Source organism: Apteryx mantelli, chromosome 1 (assembly GCF_036417845.1).
Source record: "Apteryx mantelli isolate bAptMan1 chromosome 1, bAptMan1.hap1, whole genome shotgun sequence".
NCBI classification, from domain to species: domain Eukaryota; kingdom Metazoa; phylum Chordata; class Aves; order Apterygiformes; family Apterygidae; genus Apteryx; species Apteryx mantelli.
Window position 1 is genome coordinate 23,009,483 of NC_089978.1, and position 24,701 is coordinate 23,034,183.

Genomic DNA, 24,701 nt, shown 5'->3' on the forward strand with positions numbered 1-24,701 from the left:
GACATCCCACACAGCACCCATACCACAAACCGTGATGAAAGCCACTGGTTTTGGCAAATCCATCATTAACCATTGCAAAAAGGAGTAAAGAACTCCAAAGAGGTATCAGACCATGCCCAGACATTCAAAGGTGGATGAAATTTATAACTTCTAGTTACGTAAGCACCAAAGGGATAGCCTGGACATATACTTGATCCTTTCTAAAATACTCTACTTGATTAGACCATCATCACAGTACATGGGATGCTGCATTACTCTCTCTGTAAAAAAGTTGTTCAGACAGCTATGCATTTATTTAAAATATCTGGTGCAGACACCAGTCAAAAGAAGCACGTTCCCAGGTTGGCTTATAACTCTCCTGAAGAGCAAAAGGAGTTTTGAGGCCAAATTGGGAAATGAACAGCCAATTAATATCTAAGACAACAACAACAACAACAAAAACTATGTAAGTGATTTAAATAGACAAAATTAACCATCTTTTGAGAAGACAGAATTTTACTGAGGTCAATAGGAATCTCAGGGGATAAACTGGCACAGAATCATATGATTCATGTCCTGCATGTTTCATTATCTGGTCTTTCATAGTCAGGCAAATGTCTATTCATATATTATAGCCAAAAATTACCTTTTCTTCATCCAAATGAATGCCACTGATTTCAAAATCAAACATAAAAAGTTCTGCCACTCGCCTAAAAATACAGTAAATCCCTGTTAAAACAGCCTCATTTCATAGCAAAGAATTTCTTAACAGTTTTTACTTTTAGTAGTTACTTAGGTCTGACGTCTTTTACAGTCTATACTTTGGCTTGAGACAGAGAATACAATTACTTATTCCAACTGTTATATCAGAATATTTATTATGGACACAGACTTCCTATGTTTTATTCCCTTAATAGTTTATTAATGAAATAGGATTACTCAATGAAATAGGATTTTTCTTTTGTCATCTGCATTGCAAACAACTTTCAAAATAATTCTACTATATTAATGTACATGTTTAACTAATTTATGCAAATTACCATTTTAATTCGACACTTCATTTATTCTAACAGATCAGAAAAAGAGTCCTTCAAATCTAACATCTTGGATTGTGGTTAAAGAAGGAAGAAGGAAGTAACTTATACTCATAACACTGGCAAACATTAGGCATTAAGCTAGTCTTACCATGTCAGGGAAGAAGTTATTCAAATCTATAACTGAATAAGCAGCAACTAAAGTGTTCTGCAGCAAACATAAAGAAAGCTTTAAATGAATCCACTGATAATTTGCTTTTGAAAGATGAGAATTCATCTTGCAGCATCTCACAAGTTGAATGATAAATGAATTTTTATTTTTCTGAAATATTAACACTGGCGTTATGTATTACGAAATTTTCTAGTGCATTCTAGACTAAATCAGGAGTTACACCTGATATTCTCAGACTGAATAAAGAAGTCCTCTCATTTCAGTTTGCATAAATTGAAATCAAATTATATAGTCTATTCCCTATTTTTCTTGTTAAATTTTACTTTGTTTGATATATACACCACAGTAGACCTAATTTTAATCAAGCTGGTGTTATTACAGAAAATCTTACAGTCTCATTATTTATTTTTGCAGATCTCAGTAATGCAACTTAAACATATCTCACACTCTACAGTCAGACACATCTTCCAAGACTGCAAAACTATGAACTTCCTAACTCTTGTACAGGTAATTTTGTAGTGACTAAGTTAAATCAGTAACAGAGACCTGGTATGTTTCACAGTTGTATTAATCAATTTAACAAACTACCAACCACAAACACAATAAGGAATGATTTGAATTATCTAAACATCCGAAATTATAGCATTAATAAGTACCTGGTTTCTGGATCGAGGGAATCCATAACAACTTCATCAGCCAGCAGCTGTCTCAAACTCTGACACAGTTCAACATCTGTATTTAATCTGGAAAGATACAGAGTAAAAGAATCATGCATTAGCAACAAACACTAATATTTTAGTCTCTTGGTATTACTAATTCAAAGGCAGAGCTTAATATTTACAGAAACAACATTCCAAACCAAGCACAGTATTTTAAAAATGATTTCTAGCTCACACCACACTTAAAAACTGTAAAATTAATATACAAAGGATGTGCAGACACACTAGCATTGAAGCAGGTCCTGAGGTCACAGTAGCAAAATACTTTTGGATGGCATTTTGTGGAAATACGAGCAAGTCTAAGCATGGCAGCTTATTTTCTATGTGCAATGAAAATCACAGTTAGAGCACAGGGGTGGGAGAACTGTTTTCAAATCCTTACTGTGAAAGAACTCCAATTCCATTAAAGGAAAGAGTAGAAGCAGAGTAAGAGCTTACCATCTCCAGAACATTTCCAGCTGTTCATCACCTCCCCTATGCCAAAGAATACTACTTCCATCACATTTGCTGGCACATTTCTTACAAGCACATATGTTGACCTGGATTATTTGGTCACATCCAGGGTAGGGAACCAAACACTTGCACAATACGCCAGCAGACTTGCGGGGGACAGCAGCCCTTAGCCTGGCAGCTCTGAGCACTAACTTCTTAAATCAGCTGGGGTGCAGGAAGCTTCTGCATCCCTCTTTGTGAAATGTACTCAGTAATTACTAATACACAGTTCAGAGACAGAATGAAGGCATCACATCATGCCTGTGCTTCAGAAAAGGCCCCGTATGGAAGGGGCTAAATAAAAACATATGAAAAAAGCATGCTAGGTCACACTAAACGTCCCTCTAATCCAGCATCTTGTCAAAAAGTGGCCAAAAGCAGATATCCACTGAAGTGACCAAAACCAGCTAAACGTATATAATACTGTCCCAAATGTTTTTAAGCCTCCATCAATTTATGACTCAGAGACATCATGAGCCAGATAAGGTTTTTATGTATTTAGCAATCTTCAATCAGTCACTCTTCCAAAAACGCTCCTGGTCTTCCTTTGAACCCACAATAGAAAAAGAAAAATTTAGCATACACAACATTTCCCAAGAAGTCTCAAAGTTTCATGAGACTGCAAACGAAAAAGCACCTCTTTTCCTATGCTCTCAATCTGCATTCCACTAGTTCTTTTCTGGGAAGAGGCAATGTACAACTGATTACTACCCCCCTCCATCCAATCTACTCATGATTCCACAGAATTATCCCCAGTCATCTCTTTTTCAAAATGTCAAAAGCAAAGTCTTACTATTAAACAAGAGTGGTTACTGAGGGATACCATTTTTCCATGAAAAGGAACATTCAGCAACAGCTAGTTCTGTACATGTATAGTAATTTATAAATCTATGAAATTCAGATTAATTTGTGAATATTTTTCTTCTTTCTACAAATTTTATATCTGAAGTAGCATTCAGATATTAAGGTCATACTGCTACAGGTGGCATGCTCAACCTTTAAGTCTTGAAAAATCCAATTCCGAGTGAAAGGTTTCCCAAACGTGAGTAAAACCAAAGCAATAAATTCTGCTTAATTACAATTCTTAGAATTAGAAATCTGTCTTTTTTAGCCAGCCATTTTAGTCGCAAAGCTTACCAAACAAACTGATGCACTGCTGTCTCCCACAGAGTGCAGAAGGCCTCATTGCCTCTGCAACTTACTTTGGGACATCAGCTGAACCAGTCACTCCCTCTTCCCTTATTAGGAATCCTGAGGGAAGCAGCAGTCTGGGTCACCTTCACACTGATGCTTGGCAAAGCTTTTACTTAAGAAGGCTATTCCTGAATGCCATGGAAAGGGCAGACACTGAAATTCTGAAAGGACACTGTATCCACAGAGTAAAGATCATCCCTTTCCACCTTCTCAGCAGTCAAGAGGAAAAGAGAGGTAAATCAAATCACTGTGCTCAAGAGCATCAGAGGCAACTTTCAGGAACGGATTTTGAGATTAAAAAAAAAAAAAAAGTTCCAAACTTCAACTTTAAGAACATCTTCTATAAAATGGAGTTTTAAAAGAGCACACACACATGCCAGCGTAGCTCAGTCATATATCAGAGTCCTAAATAGAAATTATTTAGAAACAGAAATAGAAACTCTATTAGACAACACAATAGAAACACTATTTAGTGGGAAACTGTCCTCTTCCTCTTTCACATACCCCACTCATGAGCTGGAACTCAAGAGGTCAGCATACCAGGAGAAAAAGTGTTGTGATTTATAAAGGCTTCAATCTTAAAACCAAATTAGTATTACATGTGCTTCACAACAGCTAGTTAATTGTCATGAGTCTTAGAAAAATGTAGCTCTGAGTCTTTGATGGGCTTCAGCAACATAGACACAGTTGGTAACTTAAACTCTCTTCAGAATATAAATTGAAACCAAAATAGAACAACCTTTTATAAGAGTCCGTAATGAAGTTAAATCCTTAAATACCCATAACTACAAGAGTGACACTTTGTTTTCACATGCCAATACTTTCTATTGTTTTTTTTTTCTGATTGCTATTGTCATATATGGATAAAACAGTAATTTATAGAAGACATACACAGCAATTGAAAAATAAAGAAGAAAACATACTTCTCTACCATGGTACCAATGTTCCTGCAAGCTTCTTCAGCAGCCTCTCTGAACGCAAAGTCAGGATGGGCAATTTTCACAAAATCAGCCTGACATGGTAAAAGGAAGAAAAGAACTGTGAGGCAAAAAGATTAATTAAAAATCTTGTCTTATAAACAAAATGGAGTTTAAAGTTGTTCCACTTATATTAACACTTTTTTCTACAGTTCTGTGCAATCTGCATGCATAACCTTTTTCTCAAAAACTAAGTCTATTGGGAAACTTTGCTGACAACTATTAAAAAAGATGGTGAATGTTTTACGGTTCTTTCCCAAATAAATTTTCAACCCATACACTCCTTGAAATTATTTTAGTAAGATGCATACCTTACAGAAACGGTCCTTCCAACACAGAAATACTCTGATGTCTTTAAACATTATTACAAAACATTTTTAAAACTAAACTTCACAGTTCAAAAGAAAGCACAACACCAAATGTGTGTAAAGAGATTGTTTTCAAACTTGTGTACAGACCATCAAGTTAAGCTTTGAGATCAGTACCTAGTTGGAAGAAATATGTTTAAAAATAAAAGCCAGAAGTTCTTTTGGATTTGGAATAGGTTTTTGCTTCACTCCTGTTGATACTGATTTTTAGGAAGTCTCCAAATACTTAAAAGAATTCAGAAGGCTGGAAGAAAGCTATAAAGGGGCTAGAAGAACAGCTTCCATGACTGCCGATGTGAATTAAAGGCAATCGAAGGTTCTGGTGTTCAAATGATAAAGAACGGAAGATTAGGAATACATTAAAGCCATTCAACATGATTTTATAGAAAGTACATGAAACAAAGTCAGCTTTGTTTAACAGCATGATTGCAGTTTGACTGAAAAGAAATGTAATGCTCTTAAGACTTTTACTTCTTAGGGCAAAAACGCCTGTTTAAAATCCTGTATAATATTGACAGAGTATGTGCTAAATGGCAGATCTCAAAAACCCTGCCAACAGAGAACCACCATCAAACTTCAAGATGGAGCACTGCAAAAATAGGCCATCTTTGGATGTGTAAACCAGAAAGCAGTATATATGAGGAACTGAGGTAATTTTAACTCAGGAAGAGTGATACAAAACAATGACAATTGAATTCTGGCAGCTGTGTTTTAGTTAGATTTTGATAGATTAGAATAAGGAATTAATTGGAGTCCATATAAAAATTATAGTAAGAGACAAAGGGAAAATTAAAGTGACTTGACAGAGTGCATAAGTATTTTCATGAGGAAAAAGTGCCTGGAACAGAAGAGATCTGGAGTCTAGCAAAGAATAAGAAACAGTATTTGAAAATGGAAACCATGCAGAGAAATTCAAAAGTGAAAAACAAAGGCAAAACATTCAGAGAACTATTAATGACTTGTGTGAGTATGAACATTGGGACTGCTCTTTTCAAATGACGAGTGATGCTTTTTAAAAGATATGCTTAGGACAAACAGTTTCTATAGAGCAATACTAAGAGCCTTGGTAAAACTGAATGTCTTGCAATACACAGAATGTCAGACCAAGTGTTCTAATTCAGTGAGCCTAGGAAATGCAATTGCATTGTTTTCCGTATTAATAAAAGATAATATTATTTAGCTTTACCTGTTGCTTTCAGTGCCTAAGTTCTTTATGGATCATTCAGTAAAAGCCTCTGTAACTAACATTCATTCAGTTAAGAGGGCCTTTTTAATTTTCTGTCTTAATACAGAATTTCACAGAGCTGATCTACTATTTACTGCAGTGCAGAAAATCATAAAACAGAACAACATGGTGTAAACTATTAAAATAAGTCAGTTTAAAAGAATGCTTCAAGTAATACAAAAGTAACTTACCAAGTCTGCTACTCTGCACAAGGCATCTGAAAGCTGATCAAAGATCATCACAATCTCAGGCCCAGGTGGTGTAGAACATGCCTTCTGGACTAGCTGTTCTGATTCTTGCAATGCTTTGTCCTGTGCTTCTTGAAATCCTTCTGGACAACTCAGTTCTGGAACACCAAACAGACCCTACAGTACAGAACACAATGAAAACACATCACTATTATCTTTTTTTAATTTCTGCCCCTGAATGTCAGACAAAAAAGTTCTGCTTTTTCTCCAAAGCAAGGGAGTCTTGCAAAACTCAGGTGTTTTTATTTAATCAGTATGCAAATTAAATTTGGAATAAGTATCATAATATTACCCAGAATTCTTTTTCAATGCATATTATATATTTTCAAATTATTTGTGCCTTTCAAATTGTAAGCATCACAAATAGTTAAAAGTCTTCATCAGGACATAAATTCTACATTTAATAGTCTGTGAATACTGCATTACATCATCATTTGTTAGAGAAGTTTCTGATCAAATAAAATCCTATAGCCTTATTTTCAAAAGTAATTTAGACATCATACTGTAAGGAATTGTTTTCACTATGAAATTTTACCAGAATGACTCCAGCTAGCATAATGCAGCACTTCACTAAAATGTTCCCATGTACGGGTGTCTTTGCAGATAGAATCACCACAAAATCAAATAACATCAGTCAAAGACACTGGCATCACATATAAATATCTTGATTTCCCAGCATCACTCTCTAGAGCATAACCTCACTGGAATTCTTTTAGCCAGGTTTATTCTCAGCAAATAGTAAGTCTGGCATCAAATTCTCACCAATTCTTCTGTTCCATCCCATAAACTCCTATATTGTCCTTTTTTGAAAGCCTTTATCTTGCCTCCAAAGTACCAGCACCAAACAAATCATAAGAGGTCTCTTTACATTCCAAAATGAGGGCAAATCATCCTGTTCTTCTTCAGAAGTTATGAACTTATGAAGGAGACTTATGAAGGAGAGGGACAGGGGACAGAACAGCGCACAAGTCGGCCAGCTGCTCCGGATACTCATCAACCAACTGCAGGCAATGAGACAGTGGACTCAGGCTCATGAAATGAGCCCCAAGTGCTGGAACCAGACCTAGAAGGAATGATCAGCAGCAACACGAGAATTTTACGGTATGAACAGTTTCCTTCTTGAAGCTCTTACCAAGCCTGATCCTGTCCCGCAGTGCAATGTAGACACATTAACTGAGACTGGCTTTGGCAGGGGAGACATAGACAGCAATTACATTCTGTGCTGGCATAATAGAGTGAAAGAAAGTCCTACAGCAGATCAAACCAAGTCACTAAAACTACTTGCTAGAAAAATTTCATGATGCAGCAGCAAAAAAGCTTTTTCAAGTATGATAAAACAGCTTCTCTGCAAGCAACAAACTCCTTTTGCAACTGCCCAACTGCAACACGAACATCTCCTTACAAACTAGGGCATTTAACAGCACCAGTTAGATGATCGCACACAACATCCATCCCCTCCCAAATTTAACCTCAGCATCTAAAAATCACAACCTGGATTTGCAAACCTGCACACCAGTTGCTTTAGAATGTACCTTCTGCAAGATCTTTGTTTATAGATGTTAGTTACTGGTTTGCATGTAAATTGCAAGTATTTATCCATATATACTGAAAAGCTGCAAACTGACAGCTTGTCTGTAAAATTATGTATTCTGAAGCAAAAGCGTCACCTAAAAAAAGTATTTGGGATGTCCTGGGATGCTTTTTCCTGTTCTCTTTCTGTTGGTGTTCCAAATACTGCCATTTTTTTCTAATGCTCTTAATATAAGCTGGAAACCCTAAGACCTAACCCTTGGCTTGCACTTCCCATGTTTTCATTTGTTATGTGGGGACAGGAATTAGACTGAATTGAAGAGAACACTGAATAAAAGATTTTATATATATATACACACACACATCTACATATAAATAAATGTGTGTACACACACACATTTTTATATATATCATATTGCCCTTCATTAATGCTTGCTATATAAAACACTCAAGGCCCTGTCCCTTTATTCTGCTTTATTCAGTTGAGGATCTGGGTTCTGAAGGGCCTCAGAGAGTTTCCGGCTTTCCTGCTGCCCTACACCATCATTTGCCCTCCCAAGCGAGCTCCTCCTTGGCACACCGTTCTCTGAACAGGTGACATCTTCTCTTAGAGGTAAATTAGCCATGGAATTCCTCTTCCATATGATATCAAGTTTGTCATTAAAAAAAAAGGTCCAGTGCAGTCCTCTGTGTTCTTTAACTGGCTTTAACTATTCTTTAACTGGCTGCACAGCTGCAGCATTCTTCTCTTTGCTTGGCATCAGCATTTATACCCTACCTTTCACATCGTCTTTGCAAGTCTGGAATACACATCTCTATTCTCAAAGAATTCTTCATCCTTTCCAAGATCAAGCAAATACAGAATCCATTCCCTAGACCAAGCAAACACATAGTATTTATCTGGATTTCTTCCTGGAGTAAGACCTATGTCAGTATTCTCGCAAAGGTGCGAGAGCAAGAAGAAAATAATTTCCCAACAAATGGGTGGATTGTAAACAGGGGTCAGATTTGTAGTCACTGAATTCCTTAGCCCTAGAGTTCAAGTTTGATCAGTCTGGACACTATAGCAGGAACAGTTATGTCAGAGGATGCACGCCCAGATTCTACAGGTATTATAAGTATTCTGCTTATTTGTGTGCACTGTGCCACTGAAACTGCACCAGCACATCTTATGCTGTTAAGGGACTTGTTCGAATTTACCAGCAGCAGTTTTGGTTTTACCAATAGGACTCAGAAACGGTCACAAGCAAGACAGAAAGCGAGTTTTGCTAGTAAAGTTTCACAGTGCCAGCTTTACCATTTGTATAGCATCTATCACATAATGGCTATCAAAAACAGTGCTTGCCAGAAAGCAGCAATTACTTACACACTGTAGAAAAAAAAATGCTGGTTATTTGACCAGAAACATTTCCCAGGACTCTAATCAACAAATTTAACTAACTCATCCTTAAACAGAAATAGATCAAGAAGCCTATCACCTACCCCCCCAAAAATGCTTCTTTGCAAAGAGCAACTTAATGGTAAAAATGACCAAATTTCTCTGCTCCTCATCCTCTCAATTCCCAATAAAATCCTCTCAAACACAAAAATGCAGAGACTGTATTTCAAATGCCTGATTTTAAACAAACTATGTGCAATTACATATTTTGCATGACAAGGGGTCACATTTCCTCTGGGCTCTCTCCTTTCCTCACCAGTTAACAGTCAGAATAAAGGAATAAAAAGCTCACTAGAGAACACAAGAGGAACCTTGCTGATTATTAATAATTTTACATGACTCCAAAATCAAAACTGATTAGCAGCTCATCTCTGCAGAGCTCACCACCCAAGAACTACTGAACTAAGGATTTTTTAAGGATTCGACACAGGAATAATGTTTTGAAACCAGTATATATATTTTCTTAAGAAGTGACCACCTAGCCAAGCACAAGCCTCTAGAAACACACCGCTGCCCGCTGAATGAAAGTCGCACAGCAGCGACCGGAGACGGCCTCGGGACCTACGGAGGCGCAAACGTGACTGAAGGCGGCCTTCAGCTCCTGGCTGAGGAGACCGCAGCGGTGAGCTGCCAGGGTGACTTAAAATGCCACTAAAAAAGAGGGGAGGGGGAAGGGGAAGGAAAAAAAATCTCACACGCAGCAAGCAAAACCCGACCTCGCCGGCAGCCGGGCCGCAAGGCGGGAAGCGGGACTCGAGGGCCTCCCCCGCCCCCAACCGCCTCCCGCCGCGCGGCCCCGCCCCCGCCGCGCGCTCAACCGCCTGCGCGCGCGCCCGCCCCGCCCCCGCCGCGCGCTCACCGTCTCCCTGCCTGCGGCGCTGCCGCGCTGCTGCTTGACGTCGAAGGCGGCCCCCACGGGGCACCAGCTGGTGCTGACCGCCCGGCGGCCGCCGCTGCCGCCCGCCGCGGCCCGGCCCCGCAGCGCGCGGCCCAGCGCCGCCGGCAGCACCCGCCTGCACCCGGCCAGCATGGCGGAGGGAGGGAGGCGCGGCGCTGCCCAGGCGGCCCGCGGCGCTCCGCGGCCTGCGATCGCAGTTCCGGGGTGGGCCGCGACCTCCGCGTGTCCCGGCCCGAGGGGGCGGAGGGGCGGGCGGAGCCGCGCGGGGGCGGGGCGGCGGGGATTCAACGGCTTCAAGGGCTTGTTCGTGTTCCCTTGCCTCTTCGGCAATGTTAGAGGTAATCAGAAGTCGGACCTAGTTCTTTCACATCGTGTTTGCACAGAATTTCGTGATGTTGCCCTGCCTGTGCCAACAGACTCGTCTGCTTTATTGTCTTCCGAGGGTAACAGAGCGAGGCTTCAGGGCGTCTCTTTCGTATATTTGAGTTTTAGGGTAAAAAGGAGGGAAAACCTGAGAAAATTCACAGAAATTAAAGATTTATGGCACAGGGAATAATAAATGGAGCAGTTCTCCAGTATGGCTGTTCTAGTGATGACTGAAGAAGATTATACTTCAGTTTGGAGACTTTGTTTTGCATCTGTTATTTCTGAAGTATAGTGTATAAGTACTTCTGCTTTAGCAACATTATGCTGTATTTTTGCACTTGTCATTAAATATCTATTCATGTCAGAGAATCCACGTAGCTTTTCCTTCTATCACTTCATTTTGCTCCGTTTCAGACCTCCAGCTAAGCAGAGGGCAAAGAACCATACTTAAAAGCTGTGTTTAAAAATTCAGACCAGCTGCACCAAAACTGATCTGTGACAAAAAGCAAGCAGCCTGTGTGGAGGTGTCAAACTCTGCTAAACCCAAGTTTAAAACTTATTTTGAAATGGTGCAAACCAACCTAGTTTCATCTCCATCAACACATACCACCTAGAAAGATATAAACTGGCTTGGAAATAACTACTACATAATGTATAGACAAATGGCATCTCATAATTGCCAGAACTTGCAATTTTATCACAGGTCTTGTGACAGCATTTTTCTTAAATTCCAGCTGCTAGAATTACAACAGTGCATGAATTCAAAAGTTTGAAGATGTATAATAGTTGCATTCTAAAAAAAGGCAAAAGAACTCAAATATACATCTGAAACCAAGCTCATGCTTAGAGTCTGAATAATGATTTTTGAACAGCTGAGGCTGCCAGAAGAGTGAAAATTGTCTTACACAATGACATATGAAAGGGAAATTGTATGTCTGTGATATATGAAATCTAAAGAAAGTCAAAGGCAAAGAATCTAAAGAACTCCTAATAGGACTCACATTTATAAATTCAAATATGGGTAATATGATATTTTTTAAAGGTACCGTAATATTTTGATGATCATATGAGAAAATTTGGTCCCACTTTCTTTTAAAACATTTGTCCTTCAGAACTGGTGTATTTACCACTGTATAGTTGTAGTAAGTTACCAAACCAATACTGCATCAAGCCCAGTACTGTAGACACAGGAGTTGCCCTTGCTTACACAGAAGCCATTCATTAGAACCGATTGTACTGGAATTGCAGGCAAAAAATGTGCAAGCCCATTTATTTTGTCTCTTTTAAAAAGCAAATTTGACAACAGTAGATTAGAACAGTTTAATAAATAAACATATATTTTGTGACTGGGATGAAAGGAGTTTAATACAAACTCCTCGGAGTGTGATTATTTCTCTTGTCTTGAGGTGTGTTTAACAGTTAATCATGAAAAATGCAGCACAGTAAGTTGTTCCTTAAACAAAGAGCAGTTGCAGGCATACGGAGGCCTGGCCATCCTACAGATACATGTAGTGTGATCCTACACCTTTCCACTGAGATGACTTCAGTTCCTTCCATAGCTACAATTTGCTGTTCTGACTGTCTGAACAACACAGAAATACTGAGTGGCCAGCCCACTGCTGTGAAACAAAATGAGTAATGGCTGAATTCTCATTCATTTTCTCTCCGCTGGGGCATTAGCAGGTTCTCTCTCCTTTCCCTAACTGGGAGATCTCTACCTGGTCCCATCCTTGCTCAAGGCCTTTAACAAGTCAGTCCTTGTTCTCCTTTTTAGCCTTTGGCATACCTCCCTGTATGTTTTCTGTTGTCTATTGAATTCAACTGAAATTGGCCAGGAGATTAAAACTTTATTAGGAAGAACTGGGGACATAGCCATACAGCATTCTTGGATAAGTCTTGTTTCCTTAGGAAAAAATGCTCAAAATGCAAGCTGGAACTACTGTTAGGAAGTTCAAGACTGGGGAAGAATTCTAAGGTAAAGCAGCACTGCTTATAATACAGCACCTCCATTGCTTACAACATCCTGAAACTCAGGTTGATAGGACTCAAACAACAATTTGCCTGAGTCAAAGAATAATAGAACGTGGATTTATGCTACAGGTAATGGGAGTGACCCTAGCACATCAGAGTTACTAAATAATAAGAATCCAGTAAAGGTTGTGTCGTCATCCGCATCGGCAAACAACCCATTAAAAGCTTCTCCTGGGTGAACCTGCAGCCACACCTCATCTCCGCTCTGAAGTTCAAGGATGGTAGCTCCGGAGGCCTGGTCCTCAGCGCCTTGATATCTGTCCACAGTGTGCAGCAGCTTGATCCCATTTTTCACTAGAGCTACTCTGACATTCCTTGAGTAGACGGTGATATGGTAGGTGAAATAGTAAACGCCGGAATATTTGCAGGTGAATTTGCCAGTAGTTGGGTTATAGTCATTTAGACCATTATACAACACCTTGTCAAACTTAATGGGGCGATTAGAAGGGGGAAATTTGGTGGTGACTGTAAGGCCTACACTGAAAGCACTTCTTGGCAGGACTGCGGTGGCACCAATGTTTCCTTTATCTCCTCTGTCCCCTTTCAAGCCTCTTTCCCCCTGAACTCCTGGATTACCCTGCGGCCCCAAATCGCCAGTATTACCTTTAGGACCTGGATTACCAGTTGGGCCAATAGGCCCTGGCAAACCAGTTCTTCCGGGATGGCCAATTTCACCCTTGGTCCCTTTTGGACCAATGGACCCAATGTCTCCTTTTAATCCCTTTTGCCCCTGCAGTCCCAGTTCTCCCTTCTGACCTTTGTAACCCACTGACCCTATAATTCCTTTTGGTCCAAGTTTGCCAGGTCGTCCTCTTTCTCCTTTTTCTCCTTTGTTCCCTTTCTCTTCAACAGTCCCATTGGTTCCTAAATGAAAAAAAATGACATTTTCTTGTTATCTTCCACTGGATTAGTGAAGCAAAACATGAATTTCAGCACAAAGACATATGTATAGGTGCGTGTCATCATTTTGCATACAGCACTTACTGTACATACAGTATGTCATACATGTAAGTGTAGGATAGACATAACATCTGATGAACCTGCTATTGCCTTAAAAAGCAGCTGCTGAGAACAGCAAGAATGAGCTCAAAGAAAGGAATGGGTGATCACTCACTTTGTCTACAGACTGATGATAGCACTGAAAGCTCAGATAGTCTCAAGTGCAAGCCTCATGTGTCCAGACACTGTTTTCAGCCTTTGGTATACAAAGTAGACAGTTCACAACCTATTGGGTGGAAGGGGAAGGCATCTGCTCCCCAAGGTGACACCCAGTACTTACTTGCTGCGTGTTTCTATAGTTTCTGCACAATGGAGCTTTGCTTGAGTTACCCAGATTGCTACTGAAGTGCAACTAAAGGGTTTTTGTCCTTGTTATTTCCTCTCACACGCTCCATTTATCCTTCACTCACACTTGCACTGAAGCTCAGAATCCTTGAAAATCCGCCAATAACTGCAGAGATTCCCAGGTGAAGGTCTTATGATGTGAAGGGCAATTAGCCCTTGATAGATTTGAATGTCAGAAGATACTATAATGTTCATGTACTCTATTATTATCATTCAGGAAAAGCATCTGATCATTTCTGCATAAAGCTCCCAGTTTTAGATGGTAGGAATAACACTCTATTTACATTACTTCTGACCTTTTTGAAGTTATTGAGAGTATTTAACAGCAGCAATAAACTGAAAACATGACAGGTGAGATTCTTTACTGAGGCCCTGAGAGAAGCCGCACAGAGCTAATGGGATAAGTTCAAAGGAAGAGAAAGTAGCCTTCATAACTTTAAACAACATTTGTCCTCATGTCTCACACTCTTTTGAGCATAGGGGTCTTTTCTAATACATTGGAGAAAAGTCTGAGAGATAGGGAGTAGCCTGTAATCACTCCCTTGCGGCTCAGGGTAACCCTGTGCAGAGTGTGTACCTTCTGTCTCTGGCACAAACCCAGGGCATTCTCAGTGGATTATTCCAGAAGGAAAATAAAGAAGGGTCCCTCATGCAGCCAGAAGTGTGACTGCAGCATGTGGTAGCTTGAGCAGTAAAGCCGTGGCAGAAGCAAGCATGGGCTCCACACAGGTTAGCAACTTAAGTGCGTACTCAGCTTTTTCAGTGAGCTCCCACAGCCTGTGATGAAGCCTATGTACCATGTTTTATTTTTCAGGGTCATCTTAAGGATTTTGCAGAACCTGGGTACTGTGTATTTTGGAGACTTCTGTGCTTTTGCATATATAAATTGTCCATGCACAATTAGTCTGAGAATTCACAAATCCAACATCTCAGAGTTACTGAATTTGTGCAGAATGATGCAATACCATTTGCACAGTGACTGACTCCAGTTTGTCTCCCTGCATTTATGATGACAAGTCACTGCACATGTACATCCATCCAATGCAGCGGGCTTCTGTATGCACATAGTTTGGCTGAAGCAGTGAAGTACCTACTTTCCAGCATTCTAGGTAGCTTGGGCTACTGGGGTTCTGGAGAAGTTTGTGACTGCCATGACGAGACAGGAGAAAGGCCACAGAAATACAAGAAATAGGTCTGTGGTGAGCCCCAGATTATATAGGTTATCTGGCAACCCTTGTCTTGGAAGGTCTTGGAAGCCCTTTTAAACCAGGGTCTTGGGACTGGTGTCTCATGGGCATATATTTTAAGATACTACTACTGCTGCTGGCTGAGCCCCAGAGTGTCTGCATGTGCTGTGATTTCAGAAAGCATGGAAAAAGTACAGGAAGGGAATATTTTATGTGTCTTTTATGTGTTTTACGTATATGTACTCTAGAAATAGGTCCCTTCCCTTGTCAGATTTTGGCTCTGTTACCTACCCAATTCATCTCATTGTATAAAGAGGTTTATTATATTTTCAGCTGTATGACTCATGCCTTCAGTAATTCCTTTTTTAAAGTACCTTTCCCTGCAAATACATACATAGTTGCAGGGGTCTCTTTTTCCTGAGGTGACTGCAGTTCTGGCGTCTTCCTCAGCAGCTGATGGTGAGATCAGAGATGGGAAAGGTGTGTATAGGTGTTCAGAGGCAGCAGGATAACTGGAGGTGATAAATTTCCCTCTGTATTATCAGGGATCTACTGCATCTCGATGAAGATTTTTAAAGAGCTATACGTGTGTTGTATGCATGGATATATGGTATCTATAAGGTACTTCAGCTAATCCTAATGTCTAGCACTTTGAGTGCTCACAAACCCAGGGGAAGCAGTTGAAAGAAAACTAATAAATTGAAACTCTTTTTCTCTGACCTCGTTCTCCTTTCTCTCCATTTGCACCATCTTTCCCTGGAGATCCAGGAAGTCCTGCTTCACCTAGTACAAAAGAGAAAAACACATCTTCATTAAACAATTAAATTGCTACAAAACTGGAGTTTGAATCTTGCTGTGATCCTTCATCTCCATGCCTGGGTAAACAGTGATGTAAACAGAAGTCTTATTGCTGACCTTTACTGGATGCCACCTCTGAAACTTTTACGGGGAGATAAAGAGAGAGCACAGAAAGAACGGCTCTGTTGGGGCCAGTGCTTTTGGAGACAGAAGGAATCCTTGGCCTAAAAAAGCAGGGTATTGAAATACATAGAGGACCTATATCCTGGTCAGAAACAAGCGCGTGAAACATCAGATCCTGTTGTTGCCTCTCTCCATGGAAGATATTGTCAGGAAAAGGAGTGAGGAAGCCACACTCAGAAGGAAGCGCTACAGTGCCAGGAGGCTTACCAGTGAAACAGTGGTTAACTCCCCTTGCAAGGAGACAGCTGCAGTGGTTTGGCCAACAGTGATGAAGTATCCTAATGGAATAATACTGTATGTAGATTCGAAGAAGACATTCACACCCTTAATCCCTGTACTTAGCAAATCTCAGACTTTCCACTGCTCTAAAGAGAACAGTTACAGAAATCATCTTTGTGATAACATCATGGATGACCAAGAGGTGGGTGAGCAAATACCTATAATTGAGTCCAGAAAACATCAGAAGAAAAAGAGTTGGCATTTTGGATGCAATTATATTTCAAGAGTGGCTCTCCTCCCCTTTCACAGCAATAGGGGCTAGATGACAGTTCTCCAGCAGTTTTCTGCGCAATGGGCACAGTCTGGCATCTCTTGAAATTCCATTGGCTTGAAAAGGAGTACAACTAAATCTTGTGTATTCAGCTGCAAAGGTATTTGTGGAATATACAATATAAAGAATGGTACAGTCACCCCAATTTGTTCAAACACAGAAAAGTCAGTACAGTCATCACAATAGCTTAATTTAGGAAAAAAATTTGGAGACTACCAAAAACCTGTGCTCAGGTATCATGTGATGACTCTCACATTTTAATGGAAACTGAAGTAAAGTGAGGGACTTTGTAAGAGAAGTGAAAAGAAGTAAGCTCCAATTTTCTATTTTTCAGACTCTCCTGGATTCCTGCTAAACTTCTGCATATAAGAATAGAAGGCAATTAACTGTATCTGCTGAATTAGAAGCTAATGGAATTTTTTGTTGTTGTTTCTAGATTTTAAAAGGTTTTGTTTTCAGCCAGGCTTGGACACTGAAAGCAGAAGGAGTAGGTGAGCAGTTGCTTGACAGGAGATCATGTTCCAAACAAAAGATTTTAACTCTTTAGCAATTGGTGAGATAAATACTAAAGTGGGTAGACTTGTCTTTCAGTCACCCAGGGCAGGCAGTAAACAGTGAGTAACTCTTCATTGCCCACATTAGAAGTGCTGGTTATTTTTCAGCTGATCTAGATGATTGTGTAGCCACACAAACAGTTGTGCTGTATAAAAGAGAAGAGTGAAGGGATGGCAAAAGGATCTGGTAGAGAATCCTGCTTCGCCTGCATTACCACCAAAGGAATGCACATCAGACTACATCTTCAGCACTGATTCTGCAGCATGCATTTTCTATGGAGGCGTATGCTTTTCTGGTGAAGAAGGTAATTCATTAGCTTTTGGTTTTGTGATTGCATCAGCAGCCCAATCTGTAAAAAGCAGAGATTTCCATTAGCTTCAAAGGCAAAGTAGAACACTTAAGCATGTTTAAAGTTAATTTCTTTTAGACCACTGACCTCAGTTTAGTTCATGTACTAGATTATGTACATTACAGAAAAGAGCTGTGATTCACAATCATTAAGATCAGATCTCTGTAGAAGGAATGATCTGGATTGGAGTGTGCTGCTGGGTTAGCCAGGCTCACAACAGCAGTGACGGATCTATGCATAATGCCACCTGCACGATGACACACAAAGCCTGTTGTGGAAAAGTTCGCCCCACAAAATTTTGTGAACAAATTTGAAGCAGCGGATTTGCGCTTGTCCTGTGCTTTACATTCTGGGGTTGTGACGCTTCTGATGAAGACTCAATGTCCACAGATTTGTCATCTTGTGGAACCTTGGCCTTGATAGTCCAACACAGGTGAACATGCCAGCCTTATCCCAAGGCTTGAAGTACCAATGATGAGTTTTAGGAAGCTAGGAAGGTTACCTCTGTCTCAGTATCATACTCAAATCTCTTTTATAGCCTGGTACAGCAGGCATGAGTCCAACACTGTTTTTTCGATAGTCTCCATTCCTGAAATTTAGTGTAATGGCTCTTGAGTTACAGCAAGTAAATGCACTCAGAATCAAGTCCTACAAATGTAAAATTTAGGTGAGAAAGAGAAATCTTGTTGTGGCTGCACCCTTCCTATTATACCAAACAAGACATCAGTTGCTTTTTTTTTTTGATGGGCTTGAAGTTTGTTGCAGAAGTTCTTTACAGAAACATAGTTGCTGTCTTGTAAATATAATAGCAGCTTTGCAAGCTTTAAAATTTTCAGACAGACCTGAAAATGTTCCCAAAATAGAAGATAAAGTCTTTCTTGTTTTAAGTTGTTCTTGTCCTGGCATTTGATCTCTCAATAGTATTTCCTATGTTGCTCTCTTTCTTAGGTCTTTCCTTACATTTCCTTCTTCAAACAAGGAAATAGAAGAATGTGTGACGTGCTCTGAAGGCCAGGCAGAATAATCCTGTTAACACACTGTGACTACAGACAGCTTTGGCAACTTTTAGCACTCAATTTCATACATCAAATCATTTATGTTGAACACAGTACCTGTATCCCCCTTGTCGCCTTTTGAGCCGTCACGTCCATCACGGCCAGGTATGCCATTGTGTCCAGGATTGCCAGGGATGCCAGGATACCCTCGGGTACAGATGTCCTGTTTTTGTGTTTCTTCTGTGCTGACTACAATAGCCAGCAGTATAATCCAACTTTTCATTCTTTAGATAGATTATATGATTTTGGCTGAAAGATTTAAGAAAGGAAAAGTAGATCTGCCTGTATCTACCTCATTGTCTCTCTTCCTGTATTTAGCCTGTGAGCTTGTGAGTTCAGGAAGGGGTTGCGGGGTGGGGGTGAGGAAATGGATTCTCACCACGTCTTTTTTTTTTTTTAACAGGTCTCTTTATAGGAGTAGATACAATCTTGGAGACTGCTGAGTGCTATTTCAAATAATATTTTAATAGGAATATCAGTCACAGCTTCATCATGCTGTTGAAACTTTAACTCAACTTTACACAATTTAAAATATTTCTTAATTCCCTATGACTGGCAGCATCAGGTTCTGTTTCATATTTTCTTATGCAGTGTGACTCGTGGAAGTAAGTAACTCTGCAAAGAAATGGAAATTTGTACACAGGTAGATGGTAAGCAGCTAAAAGTCACAAAAGCTTTGAGGAGGATTAGAATGACCCTTGACATCCACAGGATCTAATCAGCAAAGTTTGGTGCATCCCATAGAGTTTTACTTTCTTCTATCTAAACCGGAAGTGGATTGATGAAGCCCAGATTTCATAGATTTTATTGAACCTAACACAAACAAACAGCAGAATCAAATGGCAACTTAGACAAAAGTGATCATCAGTGTTGTTTTCAGCAATTAAATCAAGGAATTTATTGCTGCACCAGCTATCTGCCAAAGAACTTTTAAGGATCTGATTTACACTGACCGATATCCTGAAACCCTGATGTCTGGCAAGTCTATACAGAAGTGTGCTAGCAACAATGTTATTGCTGTCCTAAGACCAAGTGGATAGTCAAAATTTCAAATCTTTGGGGTGACTCAGGCTGGATCAGTGATGCCATGCTCATGCACAAGGATTCTGTACATGGTCTTGTCTCTCTGAGCTGCAGTTTAGCTTACATAGTGTTCTCCTTTCTCAGGAATCTCTTTGTAGACTCCTCTAGCCAGACCTGTGGCCAAAGAGGAGCTACTTCATGGCTAGTGCTGCCTTTCAGAGCCATGTGCAGGCCTGTCTACCTGTTTCAGCTCCCTGCTTCCTCTTTCAAAGGCTTTGCCACCAAACAGTACCTATGCATTTGGAGTCTGTAAAGAACTCTCTGGTCTCCAGGCTTTGCCAAGTTAGTGTTGGCAATTAATCACCCAGTATCCATCTAACAGCTCTTTAAGAGTAAAATAATATCAGATAATTGAGGCAGTCCAACAGCTCATAACCATGAAGAAGCTGAGGTCTTAATGCCAATTGCTCCATCCACATTTCTCCCAGCGCCTGCTCATGGCTGCACAGCGCTGCTTCTGCATCTCCCAGGAGCTGGCTCTGGTGCCTGCAGGAGGTGAGCTAAGGCAAGTCAACTAACTAACTCAGCACAAAATAATCATAGTCATTTTCTCTCTCTTTTTTTTTTTTTTTTGGCCAAGTTAGTCTTCTTCTGGATTAATAAGTTGCATGGCCTCACAGAGGGTCAGAGCCAGAGCAGAGTGAGATGAGGGCAAAGATGTGAGGGATCAAGGAAAAGCTTTTTACATAAAGCCAGCTTAAATTTATCCTTTCATTAGACATTCTCTCATATTTAATGGCTTTTAATAGAGGCCTGCTGAAGTAAATTAATACTTTCTTCTGGACACTTCTGGTTTAATGGGAATTAATGGGAAGAGATTAGATTCAGGGACAAAAATCAAATAACAACAAAATGAATGTCTATTTTATTTGGAGTTAATATGCATAAATATCTCTAATGCGCAGAAGCTCAGGCTATATAGGTTAAGTACTTATTTATACAAGTAAAAGTGATGGTCAGAATGAGTAAATTTTATATAATTGGCTTAAATCAGTTCTTTCATTAATGAAAATTAAGATCAGTATTTCTTTTGAAATACTAATTAGCACTGACTAAGCAAATGGTGTCTTCTTTTTAGTGTCTTCACCATCATTTCTCAGGCTTACAGAATAAAGAATACAAGATACAATGTAAAAAGAGAGATACCTTCTTATGTTCTCATTAAGAATAATTACACTCTGTTGGGAATATTCAACCTCAATATTCTTTTAACTTGACTTATAGGGAAAGGTCTTAACTTTGGGACACTTTCCATAACTTTTCATTCTGTTTCCAGAAATATTCCCAATTTTACAACAATTATTGGAGATGTTATTTATGGTGGCTTTGCCACTGGTCTGCAGAGAGATGTTTGATGTTTGATCACACACCAGCAAAATCCCTCTTTGCTGCTGCTAATTTGCAATGAAGGAAGTAGAAAATAGGTCAAACTTTTTCTTACTACTTCTGTACTATGTAAATATTTGCTGTCTTAGTCAAAAGACGCTAGAGGACTACAAAAGGAAGAAGTGCTTTGTGGAAAGCCGTTAAGGTATGATGTGCCCTATGGAAAAGTCTGACCCCCATCTCCTGACAGAAAACTCCATTCCCAGTCATCTAAGGGAGTGCTTCTTACCTAAGGAATAGACATTTGGTCCTCATACATGCACTCCTCACCACAAGATGACATCATCATCATCATCATCATCATCATCATCATCATCAATAGGATCTTTTGGTCTTACCTCATTCACTGTGTACTTGTGCTGTTCTTGGGCATCTTTCGCCAGAGTGTAAAACCTTCATGTAAAGGAATGCAGGCACCAAATGTACTGTTAGGACAAGCACTTGTTTGGTCACTAAATTCTCAAAGGTCAGTGATTTAATTTTGAGAGCTGTTCAATAATTAAAACAGAGGTTTAAACAAGAATCTTTCTATTTATTTAAATACTATGCTGAAGTGCTCTGCACTTTGGCTTTTACCACTGTTATGTGGAAGAAAGTTGTTAAAATGGATTAATAAGGCTTTGAGTTGCTTGTTCAGTTATACACATACATTGCACAAATGTTAGCTTTTGATTTATTGGTTGGTCTATAGGACAGAAGGCCGGTCTCAAGCCATTATTGTGCTCCAAAAAATTTAATAAAGTTAGCAAGCAATTTACAGTGGAAGTTGAGGAAGGCCTGGCAAAGAGGCTAAAGAAATTAAAAATAATACCACCGTGGACATGTCATTACAAATATTAGGCTACAAATATTAGACTACAAAAAAGAAATAACAAAATTGAGTTGAAGTAAGTGAACTGAATGACAAAGAGCTTTTAATGCCTAGCTAGCAGGATACCCACCTGGCCATTCAAGCAGCAGTCAAAGCTGTTGTGCTACTAAATATATTATTGGTGACTAAATTCAAGGAAGCTATAAATTGATTCTTAATTGTGTCTTCTTGAAATTACTGCAATTGCTGATCTCTAAGGGGTAGTAAAAGTAAGGCAACTGAGAGTCACAGCAGCTCCATAAATGCTGATCATGAACAGTGACGGATAGAACAGGCAGTAACAGGAGTTAATGTGTTACAAGAAGTGTCCTTAATTCACCCAGTCGGTGCAAGTGGCTGAAAGCGCTGTGTCCAAACAGATCCCCACACTACAAAGACAGGACATGTATGATCTGGGTATCAGGCAACATCTTCTTCAGTAGTATAAAATGACTAAGAACAACTAGATAAGTGTTGAGCAGTGAGTAGTTTTACTAAGGTCTTCACCACCACCCTGTGGTAATAAAAAATATTACAAGCTTTATGGTGCCCTGGTTTGTATCTGGGATATTACGTATACTGCGCGCTGAGGAAGAAAAGCACAATGTGCAGCCATGAGCTGCTCTCCTTGAATGGACTTCTCTAGCCAGGTTAGCCTCACTGCTGTGCTAATGAGAAGAAGAAATGGGAGCCAACGACCAACACTCCTTTTCTCTTTAACTATTAGATAGGCACCATCTGAAGTTTTCTAAGGTTGTTAATCCTCTGTCTCCATTCACCCTTCAAAAGTTTGAGTCATTAAAACGTCCTGGTCCTGCCAGCTTAGTGCTCTGGCCTCAGTGATGCATTCTGCCATGCAGAAAATCCAGCTTTATTGCCAGTCCTTCCTGTCCATCCTGGCGCCGTGCAGCCGGGAGCTCCTGGGGCCGGTATCAACAGGGGGTCCCCATGGTGGCAGGACCGGGCCTCGCTGCCAGGGCCCGTCCCACCACCCGCGTGGGAGCAGGGCAGCAGGGGCAGCTGGGGCAGCCCCGGCCCCACGGTCCCCAACAAGCCCACGGCGACGAGGCAGGGCCAAGCCAGGCCCCAGCCCAGCAGCCAAACCTGCTGGAGCAGGGGATGCACTCAGGGCCATGATATTGCCCCAAAAGAGGCGTGAATTTTGCAGAGACAACCACAGTCTATCCCACAGAGGCAAGGATGACATAAATCATTAGTAACATCTATCTTGTTGGACTCTCTGTCTGAAGTCAGTCCAGTCTGATGATTTTTTAGCGGGGAACCAGGAAAACTGTGTTGTGGGAATAGCCTTGAAGACAAACACTGCTGTTATCACAGAAGAATACCTTGGAATAATTACACAGTAGCAGAAGGTCATCATTTGCTCCTAAATGTTGCATCTGAATGACTGGAAATGCAGACTTTTTTTCTTAGATTGACCGCTGTGCTAATTACCTTTGTTAGGAGCTGAATATGTTAGTAATGGCCATGAGACAGATGGTTGACCAGAGAAGATATACCCAACGTTGTTAGCAGAGCAGCTGCTAGACAGTTCTTCAGTCCTTCATGGGTAAGTATCTCCTAAGTCGGGGGCATAGTCATAGGTTCAGGCCAGTGCTAAGTGCCCAGCTAACTTGCCTACTGTCACAATTTACTTCACTGTAGAGATTGGGTCTACTGTCTTCTTATTTCCTACATCCCGGAAACAGGGAGGAATTTTGAGTGTCCCTGGTTCTGTCAGCCACGTCCCTCAGGAACACCTGGAGTTTCCCCTGAAGCAGTTTCAGCTTCCCAAAAAAGACAAGCAAGGAGAAAGAGTCGATAAATCTTACATCATCACGTGTTTCTCTTGAGTGAGGATCAGGCCTCAAAGGGCGGCAGGATCCCTTTCCTTGCTGACCTCATTTGTCTCAGACTTGCCATGCTGAACTTTGATGTCACCAGACTCCAGTGATGCAGAAGTGTTTGAACCTTCACTTGGCTGAGGGGTGGCTTGTCTGTCACACTCTTGGCCACTCTGAATACCTAAAATATTAGAATGACTCAGGAAAAGCCTTGCCTAGGCCTCTCATACCAAGACACGCAATTGAACTATAAGATGTAACATAAAGACAGGGAGGGTGCGACTGCGTGTGGATCAAGTTATCACCGAAGTGCCACCAGAGCCGTATCTTGGGGTGCCATACTGAGTCTATAAATAGTATATATGTGTGTGTGTGTGTATATGCACACACACACACACACACACACACACACACTTATTTTTTTAAATATTTAATAGTGACAGTATGTGAGTTTCCAGCTGATGGTGCTCACCTGGCAAAACAGAAGTCAGTCCTGGCTCCACTAAACTAAACTTTACACTGATCTAAGATTAAAAAAAAAAAAAAAAAAAAAGTTGTGCTGCCAGTTTGTACAGTTTTGACATGTTCTCATCATTCTCACTACACAGATTCTTCAGCTAATCAGGAGAGAATAACTAAATTTGGAAAAATATTCAGAAACACAGTGAATACTTGTTTTCCTTACAGATCACATGATATGCTGTTTTCCATTTCTAACTTTTTCATTTCGCTTTGATATTGTGACATAAAAAGGTCTGAATCCTTGTCTATGTTACCAACCAATGACAATCATATAGCCTCTAAAATAAACCCAAACCAACCAGTGCTGTGTATATCTGTATGAAC

The 24,701-nt window shown here is 40.2% G+C and overlaps 2 protein-coding genes across 4 annotated transcripts in view; both read right to left on the minus strand.

Annotated features, from left to right (window-relative positions):
- Positions 1-10,406, minus strand: part of MIPEP (mitochondrial intermediate peptidase) — an 80,487-nt gene extending 70,081 nt beyond the window's left edge. For all 3 annotated transcript variants that reach the window (XR_010883288.1, XM_067290470.1, XM_067290464.1), the window contains exons 1-5: positions 10,236-10,406; positions 6,352-6,525; positions 4,514-4,602; positions 1,842-1,928; positions 626-689 (exon numbers count right to left, since the gene is read on the minus strand). Coding sequence is in view for 2 of the 3 variants with exons in the window: in XM_067290470.1 (XP_067146571.1) it covers positions 626-689; positions 1,842-1,928; positions 4,514-4,602; positions 6,352-6,525; positions 10,236-10,406 (585 nt within the window). In the remaining variant the exon portion in view is untranslated. The remainder of the gene's footprint in view (positions 1-625; positions 690-1,841; positions 1,929-4,513; positions 4,603-6,351; positions 6,526-10,235) is intronic.
- Positions 10,407-12,729: 2,323 nt separating this feature from the next.
- LOC106500435 (complement C1q and tumor necrosis factor-related protein 9A-like) lies at positions 12,730-18,915 on the minus strand. Its single transcript, XM_013962195.1, has 3 exons — positions 18,750-18,915; positions 15,923-15,985; positions 12,730-13,535 (listed from the first exon to the last, which is right to left on the minus strand). Exons 1-3 carry the CDS (start codon positions 18,913-18,915, stop codon positions 12,730-12,732), a joined length of 1,035 nt encoding a protein of 344 aa, XP_013817649.1.
- Between the last annotated feature and the right edge of the window lie 5,786 nt (positions 18,916-24,701).

Bases quoted from the DNA above. Each gene is read 5' to 3' on its own strand.
- LOC106500435 (XM_013962195.1), bottom strand. From the start codon at position 18,915: ATGAAAAGTTGGATTATACTGCTGGCTATTGTAGTCAGCACAGAAGAA. The intron at 15,986-18,749 runs GTACTGTGTTCA...CTTTTGTACTAG, and splicing joins AGGCGACAAGGGGGATACAG to GTGAAGCAGGACTTCCTGGA. The intron at 13,536-15,922 runs GTCAGAGAAAAA...TTTTTCATTTAG, and splicing joins TGGAGAGAAAGGAGAACGAG to GAACCAATGGGACTGTTGAA.